Source organism: Ipomoea triloba, chromosome 1 (genome assembly GCF_003576645.1).
Source record: "Ipomoea triloba cultivar NCNSP0323 chromosome 1, ASM357664v1".
NCBI classification, from domain to species: domain Eukaryota; kingdom Viridiplantae; phylum Streptophyta; class Magnoliopsida; order Solanales; family Convolvulaceae; genus Ipomoea; species Ipomoea triloba.
The window spans coordinates 36,800,981-36,818,029 of record NC_044916.1 but is presented as its reverse complement, the minus strand read 5'-3'; the positions used below and the strand labels follow the sequence as shown (position 1 = coordinate 36,818,029).

General features: G+C 39.1%; 3 protein-coding genes and 1 pseudogene across 3 annotated transcripts; all 4 read left to right on the top strand.

Moving 5' to 3' along the window:
• The first annotated feature begins 4,449 nt into the window (after positions 1–4,449).
• On the top strand, positions 4,450–6,452 carry LOC116013361 (annotated as a pseudogene).
• A 5,381-nt stretch (positions 6,453–11,833) lies between these two features.
• LOC116013353 (serpin-ZX-like) lies at positions 11,834–13,100 on the top strand. Its single transcript, XM_031253047.1, has 2 exons — positions 11,834–12,253; positions 12,450–13,100. Exons 1-2 carry the CDS (start codon positions 11,858–11,860, stop codon positions 13,098–13,100), a joined length of 1,047 nt encoding a protein of 348 aa, XP_031108907.1. The 5' UTR covers positions 11,834–11,857.
• A 479-nt stretch (positions 13,101–13,579) lies between these two features.
• LOC116013341 (serpin-ZX-like) lies at positions 13,580–15,300 on the top strand. Its single transcript, XM_031253036.1, has 2 exons — positions 13,580–13,990; positions 14,305–15,300. The coding sequence occupies exons 1-2, from the start codon at positions 13,598–13,600 to the stop codon at positions 15,298–15,300; spliced, it is 1,389 nt and encodes a 462-aa protein (XP_031108896.1). The 5' UTR covers positions 13,580–13,597.
• Positions 15,301–15,597: 297 nt separating this feature from the next.
• LOC116013333 lies at positions 15,598–16,584 on the top strand. Its single transcript, XM_031253025.1, has one exon. The coding sequence runs from the start codon at positions 15,598–15,600 to the stop codon at positions 16,582–16,584; it is 987 nt and encodes a 328-aa protein (XP_031108885.1).
• Positions 16,585–17,049: the final 465 nt, after the last annotated feature.

Genomic DNA, 17,049 nt, shown 5'->3' with positions numbered 1-17,049 from the left:
TGCAGGCCGTATATTCATATAATAGGGGACAGATTCCCATGGCAAGTGAAAAGTGCAAATCTCTCAACTTTGAGCATCCTAATACGGAAGGGTGGGTTGACCCTAAAGCCTTTTCTTCCCCAGCTTCAAACAACATTGTCAAGTGTTTGCAGGATAATACAAGGTTGTTTTTTTCGGTTCTTTTTGAGACTCTTTTATTCTGTTAGGTTCGGTACTATGATGTTTATTCCTAGCTCATGCTATGCAAGTTGTTTGCAGGACTGTTCGATGAAGTGCTGCTCTTTCCCTTGGTAAACTAAGTGCACTCACAATTAGGAATTTATGATTGATCCTTTTAGAAAACGTGTCTGTACACTCTTTTAAGGATTTGATATACAATGATGATGACCAGATACGAGTTTGTGCTGCCAGAATATTGGGAATCATATCACAGGTTAGACTTGCCATCCCACATATATCAATTTCAAATGATTTGTTAAGTTAACCTGAAAGGTCATAATCGAACATCCTTTTGTTGTAATCCCTTTACTGTATACTAACAACTAACAAGAACCAATCTGTATATTTAAAAAATTTTCCACCTTCTTCTGTTTTTGTGTCATTTCGTTTCTTGTGCAATTCATTTTACCCGAGGATGTTTACGGAAGGTAAGAAACTCGAAAAGATTACCCCCAAAACATTTCCTCCTGCACATTACCAAGAATGTGCTCGATTTCTTTGTCATCAGGACAATTTGTGTGTTTGTTTAAGATTTTGGGAAAGCAAAATTTACCTGTTTAGTTGAGGGTTATCTTTTGCTGTCAGGATAAACATTTTACTTTAATGCCCTTAATATGTATATATTTATATACATATAAATAAGAAATGAATATATTCAAATATGCAAATAAATACACACATAGATGTATATATATACATACACATATATGTGGTTATCACACATTCACACAACCTAAACCAAACAAGAGCATATATCATTAGGTTACCGACATTACCAGGGTTATGCAACATAACTCGTAGCAAATGCCCCCTTAGGGGAGATGTGGTGACTAACGAGGTGGATTTCTGGTCCAAGGACTATAAGAAATGGAAACGCAGGGTGTTTGACATTTAAATTAAGACGGTGTGGGGAATTATGTTTACTCATGCACTATTTCCTTGAATATGTTTCCAATTAGGCTAGATGTGTTTGAGAGGATATCTAATACGGAGTAATATTTTGAACAATTCAGCCATTGTTAAAGCCATTTTGAACTATTATAATGCATGTTGGTTTGCCTGAGGAAAGATTTTTTTTTTTTTCCTCAGCCATATGCATAATTTGTCATTTCTACTACTTCCCTATCAATTCTAATTGTATTAGAGTACGTTGTTAATGATGGTTACTTATCCCAACTTTCCTTTGATATTTCGAAGATGAAGAAGTTCTTGATTTACTTAGTTCTCCTGCCATCATTTGTACTTCTTCATCATATGGAGCTGTAGTAAATTGTCTCAAAAGTAGCTTAAAAGATGAAAAGGTATTAGGATTCCTTTACACCATTAGTCTTTTATCATGTGAAATGAGAACTGCTTCTTAACATTTAAATAATGTTCCTTGTTTATTAGTTCCCAATCCGTGAGACATCCACAAGAGCATTTGGAAGACTTATATATCTTCAAATGCTTCTTCACATCTGGAAATTCTTGGATCTAAAGTATCAGCCATGCAGGATGATTCAAGTCAGAAGACGAGCTTTGTCTTCTCTTAAGATAGCTGCCAAAGTTCGTATTTATACTCATAACCTACTTTACTTGGAGCTCTCTTATTGTGTTTTATCAATTTATGTATTCATGTGGATGCTTATTTTGCAGTCCAACCCTAGTGCCGTAATGATTCATGTATCAAAGTATGGCCCCGTACTAGCTGAGTGCATGAACAAGTACACCTGTCAGAGTTGCCGCTGAGAGATGTTCCTTGCATGCTTCCCAATTGACTAAAAGTAAGGAATTCTTTCACAGTTTTTCTTACCATGCTTCTAATATTTATCGTGAATTTATTTGTCCATATTTTTACTTTCAAGCTACTTGGTAAAGACAACACAAAATTTTTCGAACTGTCTTATGATCTTAATTATTGGTCGAACGGTGTTTTTCAGGTGCAGACAAAGCTGCACAAAAGTTTATCACAGGTTTGGATCCTAGGCAGCTTCGAGAATATAGGTGAAAAGCTTATTAACTGTTTTTAAAAAATGATATCGGCTTGCAAACCTAGACTGACATTTCCTCAGTGCTCTTTCTTATAGTATAATGTGTTGTCACCTTTGTTGGTGCACTGATGTTAGTAAAGACAGCGACATTGATACTTCCAGTGGCTAAAACCAGATTTTGCCTCCCAATTCCTATTTTTTCTGTGTAATAAAACCTGCTTTAATATCTATAGCAGCGATTTTTGCAACACACAAAAGCGCATAAATTCCACTGGAATGCAAAATCTGGTCTTAACCGCTGGAAGTATCAAATCTCAGTCAAAATCTATAAGTAGATGTATATGCCTTGGTACATGTATGGAGGAGTCATTAATCGGTATCATCGGTGTGAACATTTGATGAATTATTTTCATAAAAAGAATCCTCAAAGTGAGTTTAGTTTGTTCTGCCTGCATCACACAAATAAGCAATGCTTATATCGTGGACCCTTGTCCGGTATGGCGTCATTTTTGAACGAATTATTTGAATTATTTAAATTTGAAGGTAACCGTATTTTATGCTTATAGAACATAAATTTCCTTCCTAAATCAGATTTGAAAATATATAAATATATAACGTGTATGTGTCTTGTGTTGTGAGTTTTTTGTCATTTTTGATGAAATTTTGTACCTTAAAGAGTATGAATTTTGTGCCTTTAATGTATTAGTAATTAGTAATTGTGAAGAGACATTGGAAACGGGAAATTTGCAAAATTCGTTAAAATCTAAAGATAATGTTATTTCGATCCAAAATTCACAATCCCACGATATAAATTGCCAAAAATATCAAAGCAGACTTATAAATATGACACTTTTTTATGCTTGGACAAAAATATGACGCTTGCGTACTTTTTTTTTTTTTTTCTTTCCAAAATACTGATAAGTTTGACTTGTTCTGATCTATAAAATAATTTTTTTAAAGAAATGGTCGCCACGGGCAACTAGAGTATTGGTCACCGACTGCCCTTTTTCATTATTTTCATAAAAGAGAACCCTCAAAATGGGTTTAGTCTGTTCCGCTTCACAAAAATAAGCAATGCTTATATCGTGGATCCTTGTCCTGTAAGATGTCGTTTTTGAACGATGATTTATTTAATTTTGACAACAATCATTTGGTTGTTCAATTCAAATTACAATTATTTTTTATTATAAAACATATATATGTGACTTTTTGTGTCTGGTGTTATGAAATTATGTCTACTAAGAATATGATTTCTATGGGGCTTTGAAATTATGTACACTAAGAATATGATTTCTATACTTCTGTAACACAACATATCGTGTGTCTTATGCTTTGAAATTATGTATTGTGTAGTGGAATTTTATGCTTATACAATATAAATTCCCTACATAAATTATATTTGAAAATAAGTAAATATATTACGTATATGTGTCATGTGTTAAGAAATTATGCATTTCAAAAGTATGAATTCTGTATTTGTAATAGATTAGTAATTGTGTAGACATTGAAAACAGCGAAATTGCAGAATTTGTTAAAATCTAAATAATATCAAAACAACGGTTAAGGACCTTGTGGACTTGTGGTCCAATAGCATCAAGTTGCTTGGGAAGTCGTGGGTTCAAGCCTGAAAGTACATATGAACAAATACTGCATTATCAGTAGTATAAATTGACAACAATAAATTTTATAACCCATCAAATTCGGTCCCACTCACTAACCCACTTTGACGAGTTTTATACGTTTATGGCCCATAAAAATTCGGTCCCATTCGCCGACGTGCTTTAACGGTAAAAACTTTAAAAACTGCCATAAATTGTATACGGTCCCACTCACCCACCCACTTTGACGAGTTTTTATACATTTATGGCTCCTCAAAATTTTGTCCCACCCGGCCGACGTGCTTAAACGATAAAAGCTCTAAAAACTGTCATAAATTGTATACGGTCCCACTCACTGACCCAGTTTGACAAGTTTTATGCATTTATGGCCCTTCAAAATTCGGTCCCACCCATCGACGTGCTTTAACAGTAAAAGCTCTAAAAAATGCCATAAATTGTATATGGTCCCACTCACCGACCCACTTTGACGAGTTTAATACATTTATGACCCATCCAAATTCGGTCCCACCCGGCCGACGTGCTTTAATGATAAAAGCTCTAAAAAATGCTATAAATTGTATAGGAATTTTAAAGAAACCTAAGAGCATTTTAAAGAAACCTAAGAGCATTGCACGTCTTTTTCCCACCAGAGGTAGGCAAACATGGACATTAACCGTGAATCGATCAAGAATCAGGTGGATCTTTCATTAAAGCTAGCGAAGCACATCTTCTCTACAAAGGCCGGAGGAGATTCCAACCTAGTTTTCTCTCCTCTATCCATTAACGTCATCTTGAGTCTCATTGCCGTTGGTTCAGATTCCCCAACTCACGACCAGCTCCTCGCTTTTCTAAAGTCGGACTCCACCGACGACCTCAACACATTTTACTCTCAGATCATTGGCCATATACTGGCAGACGACAGCCTTACTGGCGACCCAAGCTTGTCGATGGCAAACGGTTTGTGGATGGACCAGACTCTCCCAATAAAGCCTTCATTCAAGCATGTGGTGGACACGGATTACAAGGCCGCATCTGAATCAGTTGATTTTTTGCAAAAGGTAAGATTCTTAGGGTTGATTTAGTAAGGGAGAAAATGAGAAAAATGAAAAACTTCTTTAATTAAATAATAATTTTTTTAATTGAAAAATATGGAGTAAGGATTATTCATGTTTTTAGAATTTGGAGAATTCATTTAACCTGATCATTAATTATGACAGAAATTCAAGTTTGATAGATGTTGTTGATTGTCCAGGCAAGCGAAGTGGTTGATGAAGTGAATTTGTGGGTTGAAAAAAAAACTAAATGTCTATCAACCACATACTTCCTCCCAGTGCAGTTAACAATAGAACACGGCTCCTTTTTGCAAGTGCACTCTATTTTAATAGAGCTTGGAGTCAAGAGTTTGATGTAATGACGAAGGATCACGAGTTCCACCTCCTTAATGGAAGCTCTATACAAGTCCCCTTCATGAGCAACTATGTGAAGCAATATGTGAAAGCATTCAATGGTTTCAAAGTCTTAAAACTATCTTATAATCGAGGCAATGATTATAAGGAGCGCTGTAGTTTCTCCATGTACTTCTTTCTGCCTGACGCCATGGATGGACTGCCATCTTTGGTGGATAAAGCCAGCTCTGAATCTGGGTTTATAGAGCGCCACCTCCCTACCCATATGGTTTCAGTGGGAAAGTTTCTGATCCCAAAATTCCAAATATCTTTCCAGTTTGAAGGTTCAAGAGTTCTGGAGGAGCTTGGGGTGGTGGCGCCGTTCAATCCCACGGGTGGGGGTCTCACTGAGATGGTGGATTCACCGGAGGGTTCTGAGCTTTATGTTTCAAAAATCCTGCACGGATCATTTATTGAGGTTAATGAGGGAGGAACAGAAGCCGCAGGTGTTTCAGTAAAGCCGCAGTTTAATTGAGGCTCATTTTTGCAAGTGCATTATATTTTAAAGGAGATTGGTCTAATAAGTTTAAGGAATCGATGACGTAAGATCACGAGTTCCACCTCCTTAATGGAAGCTCTATACAAGTCCCCTTCATGAGAACCTGTGTGAAGCAGTATGTGAAAGCATTCAGTGGTTTCAAAGTCTTAAAACTATCTTATAATAAAGGCAATGATGATAATAAGCGTCGTAGATTCTCCATGTACTTCTTTCTGCGTGACGCCATGGATGGACTTCCATCTTTGCTGGAAAAAGCGAGCTCTGAATCTGGGTTTCTAGAGCGCCATCTCCCTACCAAACTAGTCTCAGTGGGAAAGTTTCGGATCCCAAAATTCCAAATTTCATTCCAGTTTGAGGTTTCAAGAGTTATGGGGGAGCTTGGGGTGAAGGCGCCGTTCAATCCCAGGGGTGGGGGTCTCACTGAGATGGTGGATTCACCGGAGAGTTCTGATCTCTATGTTTCCAAAATCCTGCAAAAATCATTTATTGAGGTTAATGAGGGAGGAACAGAAGCCGCAACTGTTTCGATTTCTTTTCTGGCGCCTGTTACAGGGTAGAGAAAGAAGATAAAATAGACTTTGTGGCTGACCATCCCTTTCTGTTTGCCATTGGAGAAGATTTTAGTGGTGTCATTCTCTTCGTTGGGACTGTGCTTCATCCTCATTATAAATCAAAAAACCTCTCTTCAAAAACCACACCAGCCCTGCCGGCCCCGGTGTAATCTCGGAGTATCCTCCTAAACCATCTGTCTGGCCAGAGAGTATGGGACCTTTCAGGTCGTGGAAGCAGTCGTGGAATCAATCTCTTACATCCTTTGTTGGGGGTCGGAGAATAAGGAATTTTTAGAGTCGGATTTTGCTGAAATAGAACGATTATTTATGTCACTTTCCAATACTAAAAAGATGGGTGTTTGAATTCCGATCCATTTAAAATCACAAGAGTTATTTGGGATCAATCAATTGAACACTTTTTTTTTCTTCCATCTGGATCAAATGTTTATTATCTATTAAATAATATAAATATTCATTATTCAATGAAGACAGTATTTTATATATTCTAGAGATACTCGCACTTTCATGACAAATAATAGATTTTGTAGAAATAATTCTTAAAAAATCAAATTTCTCACTTTAACAATAATTGTCCATTGATCGATGAAGGACACACCAGTACAAAATCAATCATATACATGTGAAGAATCTGCATCCGAAGTTTAAACACCGGACTTGTAAGGTGGGGCGGTGACATTTTTGTAATTAATATATATATGTGTGTGTATGAACATATATCTATATATATATGTTCAAACGGCATTGCATCGTTACGTGTATATAATTTAATAAAAAAATGTGTGTTTTCCCTAGGCGCTTTGAACAGCCTCGTTCCCAAGAACCGTCCGCACAAAGTCAGGTATTGACCATTGCGGAGGTAATTGCCTGCCGGAAATAAGCATCCACTCCTGATAGTGCTCACAGACGCCCGAAAAGAGCCCTCCTATATCCGAGGGGGCGCTCTGGGCAGTCGATGTGATACTTACTATCGGATGAAGCTGTCGTGGATAAATCGATGTTACTAAAGTGGGTAGTTTCATGTTTAAAGTTGACATTAGAACCCTTTTTATTTTGATAAAGGGTTATCCGCTTAGTGAGCTAAGTCAATCAATGCCAATTTTGAAAACCCCAACAGAAATTGGTGACCCGGCATCCTCTGGTTGTGGCTCATTGGTGACCCGGCATCCTCTGGTTGTGGCTCTTCCTCTGCAGTTAGTGGTTGGGGACAAAACTGCATCACCAGTGATGTTCAAGACTCTACTACGAAAGCGGCTAAGGTCATACTGTAGTTGAAAGGCTGAACCTGCAATTGCGTGGTGATCCATCTATACTCCAATAATAGATAATCATCAATATCAAATTGATATAGGCGATGCTATCTTCCAAAGACGAGGCAAAAACTATTCCAATAATGCGAAAGAAAACACCTCCAACAATAATGCGAAGTAATCTTCTTTCCAATGAAGATATTAGTATTGAAATGAAAGGTATTATCACTGATAATATAACATTGAGTACTAGAAGGAAACCCTCTAGGGTAGCAGGGATGACAACAGTTGCAAATGCAATACCTATGACAAACCAAGCAAATGTCATGCATAGTTGAATGACCTTACAGCATTTTATAGACAATGGAAATCTTTGAACTGGGTTGTTTGGTGGAGGGTTGTTTGGTGAAGCTTCTTCAGTATTCATGGTGCTAATATGAGGTGTGAGTGGTGCAAACCAAGCAAATGTCATTAGCACCACAAGCAAGGATACTATGCATGACATTTAATATTAGAACCATTACCATAAAATTGATCCCTCATAGTAGATCAGAATATATCAGAGTTAGGATCAGAGCATATCAAAGCTAGGATCAGAGCATATCAGAGCAGTTAGTTGTAATTCTATTAAGCAGAGGATGTCGGGTCACAAATTTCTGTTGGGGTTGGTGAAGAGCCTGAGGACATTGAGGCGGGTGTCCAGGCAATTGCTGTTAACAATAGCTTGCTTGGCATTGAACAGTGTTGAAGCTACTGGGCGCCTCTCTAATCAGACAAGCAAGAGGCTTGTTCTAGCCAGCCTCACCTTATCAGTAATCATACCAGTCTTTACCGTAGTAATAAATTCTTTAGAAGGAAGAGTCCCTTATTTCACATTCTCTTTGGTAGATATCCTGGCTTTCATCACTATGGCATTGGACCTCCTCCCTGCCTTGCCTTTCCACAAGGAAGCACTAAGCAAATGCCATTTCCACATTCCCAGCATGTGCTTGGGTTTGATGATGGCTTGTTTGCTGGGTAGAGTTCTGGAAATGCTCGGAACGGTATTGGATGACTGTATCCATCAGCCACCAAATCCTGCCAGAGTATAGCCATCCATTCTGAGGCCAGTGTCCAGACAGCTAATCGGGCAGCTCAGGAGGCCGGTGTCCAGCTATTCCAACCAACTTCTTCTTTAGCAACTCCCTGTTTGTCCTGTGTTTTTTTTGGCACTTCCTGTGGTTTTTTTCCAAAGAATTAGTGTTTTTTGCTTGGAAGATGTTATTATTTTTCTTTTAATATGTTTTTTAGGAGTAGTATTGGAGATTGTTTTCTTTTATCTTGTGACGCTGGTGTCCAGACAATTCTTGTCGGGGAAGAGTGGCAAGCTACTGTTCCTGTCCAGCAAGATGCTGGTGTCCAGGTAATTCCTGTCGGGGAAGAGCATTGAAAACCGAAACGTTGTGGAGGACTGCATTGGAGGTGCTATAGTTTATTAATATCAGCGCCCTGAGCTTGGGCATGCTGCAAATAAAAGAAGGCAAGAAGTATTCCGACGAGGAAAAGTTTAGGAATTTGACAACAATCGTTTGGTTGTTCAATTCAAATTACAATTATTTTTTATTATAAAACATATAGGGCTGTTAACGAACCGAACATAAACGAACGGAGGCTGTTCGTGTTCGTTTGTTAAGGATTTTGAGGTGTTCGTGTTTGTGTTCGTTTGTTAAGATTTTTGAAAATCCTGTTCGTATTCGTTTGTTAAGCGTTCGTTAGTGTTCGTTAACGTTCGTGAACACGTTCACAAACGTGTTCGTTAATGTTAACGAACAGGTTCACGAACGTGTTCGCAAACGTTAACGAACACGTTCACAAACATGTTCATGAACATGTTCGTGAACACTTAATAACCAAGCACCTGCACATGTTTATGAACACATTTTGTTTGTGAACAATAAATAATCTACGTTCATGAACAATTATATATATATATATATATATATATATATATATATATTATATGTATGTATGTATATGTTTGTAAACAAGTTTGCTAATATTATTAAACGAACACTGAACGAGTTTGTTCGCGAACCCTACTAAACGAACACAATCGAGCTTGTTCACGAACACTACTAAACGAACACAAACGAGCTTGTTTGCGAACACTTAACAAACGAGCTTACCACTGTTCAGACTCTGTTCGTTTATTAACCGAACTCTAAATTTTGTTTGTTAATGTTCGTAACCTTAATAAACGAATATAAGTGAACGCTTACCGAGCTCGAACACGAGTAGTTTGTCAAAAGCTCTGTTCGCTAACAGCCCTAAAAACATATATATGTGACTTTTTGTGTCTGGTGTTATGAAATAATGTACACTAAAATATGATTTTTATACATGTGTAACACACAACATATCGTGTGTCTTATGCTTTGAAATTATGTATTGTGTAGTGGAATTTTTTGCTTATACAATATAAACCTGCATAAATCACATTTGAAAATAAGTAAATACATTACGTATATGTGTCATGTGTTAAGAAATTATGCATTTCAAAAGTATGAATTCTGTAATTGTAATAGATTAGTAATTTTGTAGACATTGAAAACAGTGAAATTGCAGAATTTGTTAAAATCTAAATAATATCAAAACAACGGTTAAGGACCTTGTGGACTTGTGGTCCAATAGCATCAAGTTGCTCGGGAAGTCGTGGGTTCAAGCCTGAAAGTACATATGAACAAATACTACATTATCAGTAGTATAAATTGACAACAATAAATTTTATAACCCATCAAATTTGGTCCCACTCACTAACCCACTTTGATGAGTTTTATACATTTATGGCCCATCAAAATTCGGTCCCATTCGTCGACGTGCTTTAACGGTAAAAACTCTAAAAACTGCCATAAATTGTATACGGTCCCACTCACCCACCCACTTTGACGAGTTTTTATACATTTATGGCCCATCAAAATTCGGTCCCATTCGTCGACGTGCTTTAACGGTAAAAACTCTAAAAACTGCCATAAATTGTATACGGTCCCACTCACCCACCCACTTTGACGAGTTTTTATACATTTATGGCCCCTCAAAATTTGGTCCCACACGACTGACGTGCTTTAATGATAAAAGCTCTAAAAACAGCCATAAATTGTATACGGTCCCATTCACCGACCCACTTTGACGAGTTTTATACATTTATGGCCCATCAAAATTCGATCCCACTCCGCCGACGTGCTTTAATGGTAAAAACTCTAAAAACTGCCATAAATTGTTCACCGACCCACTTTGACGAGTTTTTATACATTTATGGCCCATCAAAATTCGGTCCCATTCGTCGACGTGCTTTAACGGTAAAAACTCTAAAAACTGCCATAAATTGTATACGGTCCCACTCACCCACCCACTTTGACGAGTTTTTATACATTTATGGCCCCTCAAAATTTGGTCCCACACGACTGACGTGCTTTAATGATAAAAGCTCTAAAAACAGCCATAAATTGTATACGGTCCCATTCACCGACCCACTTTGACGAGTTTTATACATTTATGGCCCATCAAAATTCGATCCCACTCCGCCGACGTGCTTTAATGGTAAAAACTCTAAAAACTGCCATAAATTGTTCACCGACCCACTTTGACGAGTTTTTATACATTTATGGCCCATCAAAATTNACGGTCCCACTCACCCACCCACTTTGACGAGTTTTTATACATTTATGGCCCCTCAAAATTTGGTCCCACACGACTGACGTGCTTTAATGATAAAAGCTCTAAAAACTGCCATAAATTGTATACGGTCCCATTCACCGACCCACTTTGACGAGTTTTATACATTTATGGCCCATCAAAATTCGATCCCACTCCGCCGACGTGCTTTAATGGTAAAAACTCTAAAAACTGCCATAAATTGTTCACCGACCCACTTTGACGAGTTTTTATACATTTATGGCCCATCAAAATTTGGTCCCACCCGACCGACTGTGCTTTTACGATAAAAGCTCTAAAAATTGCCATAGATTGTATAGGCTCCCACTCACCGACCCACTTTGACAAGTTTTATACATTTATGGCACATCAAAATTCGGTCCCACCCGTCGACGTGCTTTAACAGTAAAAGCTCTAAAAACTGCCATAAATTGTATATGGTTCCACTCACCGACCCACTTTGACGAGTTTAATACATTTATGACCCATCCAAATTTGGTCCCACTCGACCGACGTGCTTTAATGATAAAATCTCTAAAAACTGCTATAAATTGTATAGGGATTTTAAAGAAACCTAAGAGCAGTGCACGTCTTCTTCCCACCAGAGGTAGGCAAACATGGACGTTAACCGTGAATCGATCAAGAATCAGGTGGATCTTTCATTAAAGCTAGCGAATCACATCTTCTCTACAGAGGCCGGAGGAGATTCCAACCTAGTTTTCTCTCCTCTATCCATTAACGTCATCTTGAGTCTCATTGCCGTTGGTTCAGATTCCCCAACTCGCGACCAGCTCCTCGCTTTTCTAAAGTCGGACTCCACCGACAACCTCAACACATTTTACTCTCAGATCGTGGGCTATATACTGGTAGACGGCAGCCTTACTGGCGGCCCAAGCTTGTCGGTGGCAAACGGTTTGTGGATGGACCGGACTCTCCCAATAAAGCCTTCATTCAAGCATGTGGTGGATACTGTTTATAAAGCCGCATCTGAATCAGTTGATTTTCGGCACAAGGTAAGATTCTTAGGGTTGATTTAGTAAGGGGGAAATGAGAAAAATGAAAAACTTCTTTAATTAAATTATTATTTTTTTAATTGAAAAATATGGAGTAAGGATTATTCTTCATGTTTTTAGAATTTGGAGAATTCATTTAACCTGATCATTAATTATGACAGAAATTAAAGTTTGACAGATGTTGTTGATTGTCTAGGCAAGCCAAGTGGTTGATGAAGTGAATTTGTGGGTTGAAAAAAAAACTAATAGTCGTATCAACCACATACTTCCTCCAGGTGCAGTTAACAATAGAACACGGCTCCTTTTTGCAAGTGCATGGTATTTTAATGGAGCTTGGAGTCAAGAGTTTGATGCAAGGATGACGAAGGATCACAAGTTCCACCTCCTTAATGGAAGCTCTATACAAGTCCCCTTCATGAGCAACTATGTGAAGCAATCTGTGAAAGCATTCAATGGTTTCAAAGTCTTAAAACTATCTTATAATCGAGGCAATGATTATAAGGAGCGCCGGAGTTTCTCCATGTACTTCTTTCTGCCTGACGCCATGGATGGACTGCCATCTTTGCTGGAAAAAGCGACCTCTGAATCTGGGTTTCTAGAGCGCCACCTCCCTACCCATATGGTTTCAGTGGGAAAGTTTCTGATCCCAAAATTCCAAATATCTTTCCAGTTTGAAGGTTCAAGAGTTCTGGAGGAGCTTGGGGTGGTGGCGCCGTTCAATCGCACGGTTGGGGGTCTCACTGAGATGGTGGATTCACTGGGGGGTTATGAGCTTTATGTTTCAAAAATCCTGCACGGATCGTTTATTGAGGTTAATGAGGGAGGAACAGAAGCCGCAGGTGTTTAATTACCGAGTTTTCTGATGTTTTCATCTCTGAGGAATAATTTATTTGTAATGTACTGATCTTGAGTAATGATATTCTTGTTTTTGTTTTAAAAAAAATTTATTGATGGTAAAAATAATTTTTGTGGAACTAAATTTCCTACTTTAACAATAATTCAGGGACACTAAAAATGGCTTTTCCTCTAAATTCAATCTTGGTTTAATGGCCATTGCGCAATCTTGGTTGGTGAATTACGTTGCATTAGAGTACATCTTTTTCAGTTTTCAAAAAAAGAGTACACCTTTTTCATTGTTTTCATAAGACGTGTTTAGTCCCCCCTCATAAAAATAGCAAGATGTGCTTATAAATTTTATGACGAGGAACGGTGGAACCTGGTCATGGTCAGGATTGCCTGCTTACCGGCCCGCTTTAATCATAAAAACTGCCATAAATAGTGTTGGGATTTTGAAGAAACCTAAAAGCATTGCACGTCTTCAATTCTTCGTTCCCAGAGGCAAACATGGACGTTAACAGTAAATCGATCACGAATCAGGTGGATCTTTCATTAAAGCTCGCGAAACACGTCTTCTCTACACAGGCCGAAGGAGATTCCAACCTAGTTTTCTCTCCTCTCTCCATTAACGTCATCTTGAGTCTCATCGCCGTCGGCTCCAATTCCCCAACTCGCGATGAACTCCTTGCTTTTCTCATGTCAGACTCCACCGATCTCAACACATTTTACTCTCAGATCGTTGACAATATACGTGTAGACGGCAGTCTTACCGGCGGCCCATGTTTGTCGGTGGCCAGCGGTTTGTGGATCGATCGCACTCTGCCGTTAAAGCCTTCATTCAAGTATGTGGTGGACAGTGTTTACAAGGCCGCTTCTGAATCCGTTGATTTTCAAAACAAGGTTTGATTTATAGGTTTAATTTAGTATGGGGAAAATTAGTGAAATGAAAAACTTGTTTTAGAGCATTATTATTTTTTTAATAGAAAAATATGAACAGTTCTTCGTGTTTTTAGAATTTAGAGAATATCTAATTTTTTAAATTTGGAGAAATGTAGAAATATATGAATGAATAGTAAATCAACACTGTAACAACATTTTTAAAATAGAGAAAAATAGAGATTTGATGTAAACAATTCGATCTGGTTAACCTGTTGATTAATTATATATACATATATAAATTAAAGCTAAGTATGATGTTGTTGTTGATTGTCCAGGCAAGTGAAGTGGTTGATCAAGTGAATTCGTGGGCTGAGAAAGAAACTAAAGGTCTTATCAACAACTTACTTCCTCCCAGTGCAATCGACGATACAACAAGGCTCATTTTTGCAAGTGCACTGTATTTTAAAGGAGATTGGTCTAAGAAGTTTAACGAATCGAATACGCAAGATCACGAGTTCCACCTCCTTAATGGAAGCTCTATACAAGTCCCCTTCATGAGAACCTGTGTGAAGCAGTATGTGAAAGCATTCAGTGGTTTCAAAGTCTTAAAACTATCTTATAATCGAGGCAATGATGATAAAGAGCGTCGTAGTTTCTCCATGTACTTCTTTCTGCCTGACGCCATGGATGGACTGCCATCTTTGCTGGATAAAGCGAGCTCTGAATCTGGGTTTCTAGAGCGCCATCTCCCTACCAAACTAGTCTCAGTGGGAAAGTTTCGGATCCCAAAATTCCAAATTTCTTTCCAGTTTGAGGTTTCAAGAGTTCTGGGGGAGCTTGGGGTGAAGGCGCCGTTCAATCCCAGGGGCGGGGGTCTCACTGAGATGGTGGATTCACCGGAGGGTTCTGAGCTCTATGTTTCCAAAATCCTGCAAAAATCATTTATTGAGGTTAATGAAGGAGGAACAGAAGCCGCAGCTGTTTCAGTTTCTTTAATGGTGGTTGGAGCAGGTTTCAGGATAGAGAAAGAAGATAAAACAGACTTTGTGGCTGACCATCCCTTTCTGTTTGCCATTAGAGAAGATTTGAGTGGTGCCATTCTCTTCGTTGGGACTGTGCTTCATCCTCAGTATAACTCAAAAAACCTCCCTTCAAAACCCACACCAGCCCTACCGCCCCCTTGGGTATTCTGGGAGCGTTCTCGTAGACCATCTATCGGGCCAGAGAGTATGGGACTTTTGCAATCTCTTAGACCCTTTGTTGGGGGGTCGGAGAATAAGGAACTTTTAGAGTGGGATTTAGCTGAAATAGAACGATTATTCCAATTCTAAAAAGATGGGTGATTGAACTCCGGTCCATTTAAAACCGCAAGAGTTATTGGGATCAATCAATTAAACATTTTTTTTTGCTTTCTTCCATACGGATCAAATGTTTATTATCTATTAAATAATATAAATATTCATTATTCAATGAAGACAATATTTTATATATTCAAGAGAAACTGACACTTTTAGTCATAAGCAAATAATAGATTTTGTAGAATTAATTCTTAAAAAATCAAATTCCTCACTTTAACCATGATTGTCAATTGATCAATCAAAGACACACTAGTACATACTAAGATGGAAATGACGGAGGATTCTCTCTCTGCGAAGAACTCGCCGGCGGCGACCGCTCGGTCACCGGAAGACGAAGATCTACTCCAACGTAACACTAAGAAAATGAAACGACCAAGGGATTCAACGGAGAAATCAAACCAGGTTCAACCAGCAGAAATCGGGCAAGAAACAACTACGTTTGCCGGTCTCAAATCTCCGGATTCCACTCGATGGCAAACTCCAGTCGAAACACCCAACACAGCCTGGGGCAGAAAGAATGTCGAGGATCCGTTTGATAAGGAAACGGCTTCTGACGACGAAATTATGGGCGATGAAAGAGCGGACCCGAATTGTCCGATAATCCGAGTAACAAAGGAAGAGAAAGAGAGGCTGCGCCGGCCATGGCGACGGACGCTCATCATCAAATTGCTAGGAAGAAAGGTGAGTTACTCGTTCTTGATTAATAGATTGCAGAGGATGTGGAAGCCAGAAGCAGGCTTCGACCTAATCGCCCTCGACCAAGACTTCTATCTGGCAAAATTCGAATCCCTACGGGATTACGAATTCGCAAAATATGATGGACCGTGGATTATACTGGGCCATTATCTTACCGTACAAGAATGGGTTCCCAATTTCATACCCTGGAAGAACAAATTAGACAAACTCCTAGTCTGGATCAGATTTCCCTCACTGCCGATTGAGTATTTTGAGGAGGAGTTCTTGATGAAAATAGGCAGAGAAGTCGGTCGCCCAGTAAAGGTCGACTACACAACAAGCTTAGTTTCAAAAGGGAAATTCGGTAGGATTTGTGTTGAGTTGGATATGACCAAACCATTACTATCAAAATTCACGTTAGCTGAAGAAGTATGGCCTATTGAATATGAGGGGATCCACATGGTTTGTTTCAAATGTGGCATCTATAGCCACAAACAAGGGCAGTGCGGAGGCGAAGGTAGTAAGGATGAGGAGATCGGAGATCAACAGCTACTCGAAGAAGCCCAGGCTGAAGGACAATAGACACAGAGGACGCAACCAGTACCACAACGACCGACCGCACCAACCCGCGATTACAAAGACAACTTTGGGGCTTGGATGCTTGTAACAAAGAAAGACAGAAGAGGGCAGAGAAAGCCGGACAATCGACCCCCAGGTCCACCAGTTAAAGGAAGGAATCAGAACGCAACGTTGAACCCTAACCCAGGGGCAATGGCGACAAGCTCTCGATTTGCCGCACTGGAGCAATTAGCCGACTACGAAGTCGATCCAATGCAAGAAGGCACTACGCCAACCACTAATAACATGAACACGACAAGGAACTTGCCTGCAATTCGAACCACCCCTCACATCCAAGCGCATGTGACTCAAGGACCAATTCCTCAGTTATCTCAAGGAAGACAGCCTCGGTCAAGCGGCCGAGGGGCATATAGAGGCAGGGGTGGCGGAGGAGGGCTCCCCAGACGAGCTGCAGCAGAGACTGAACAC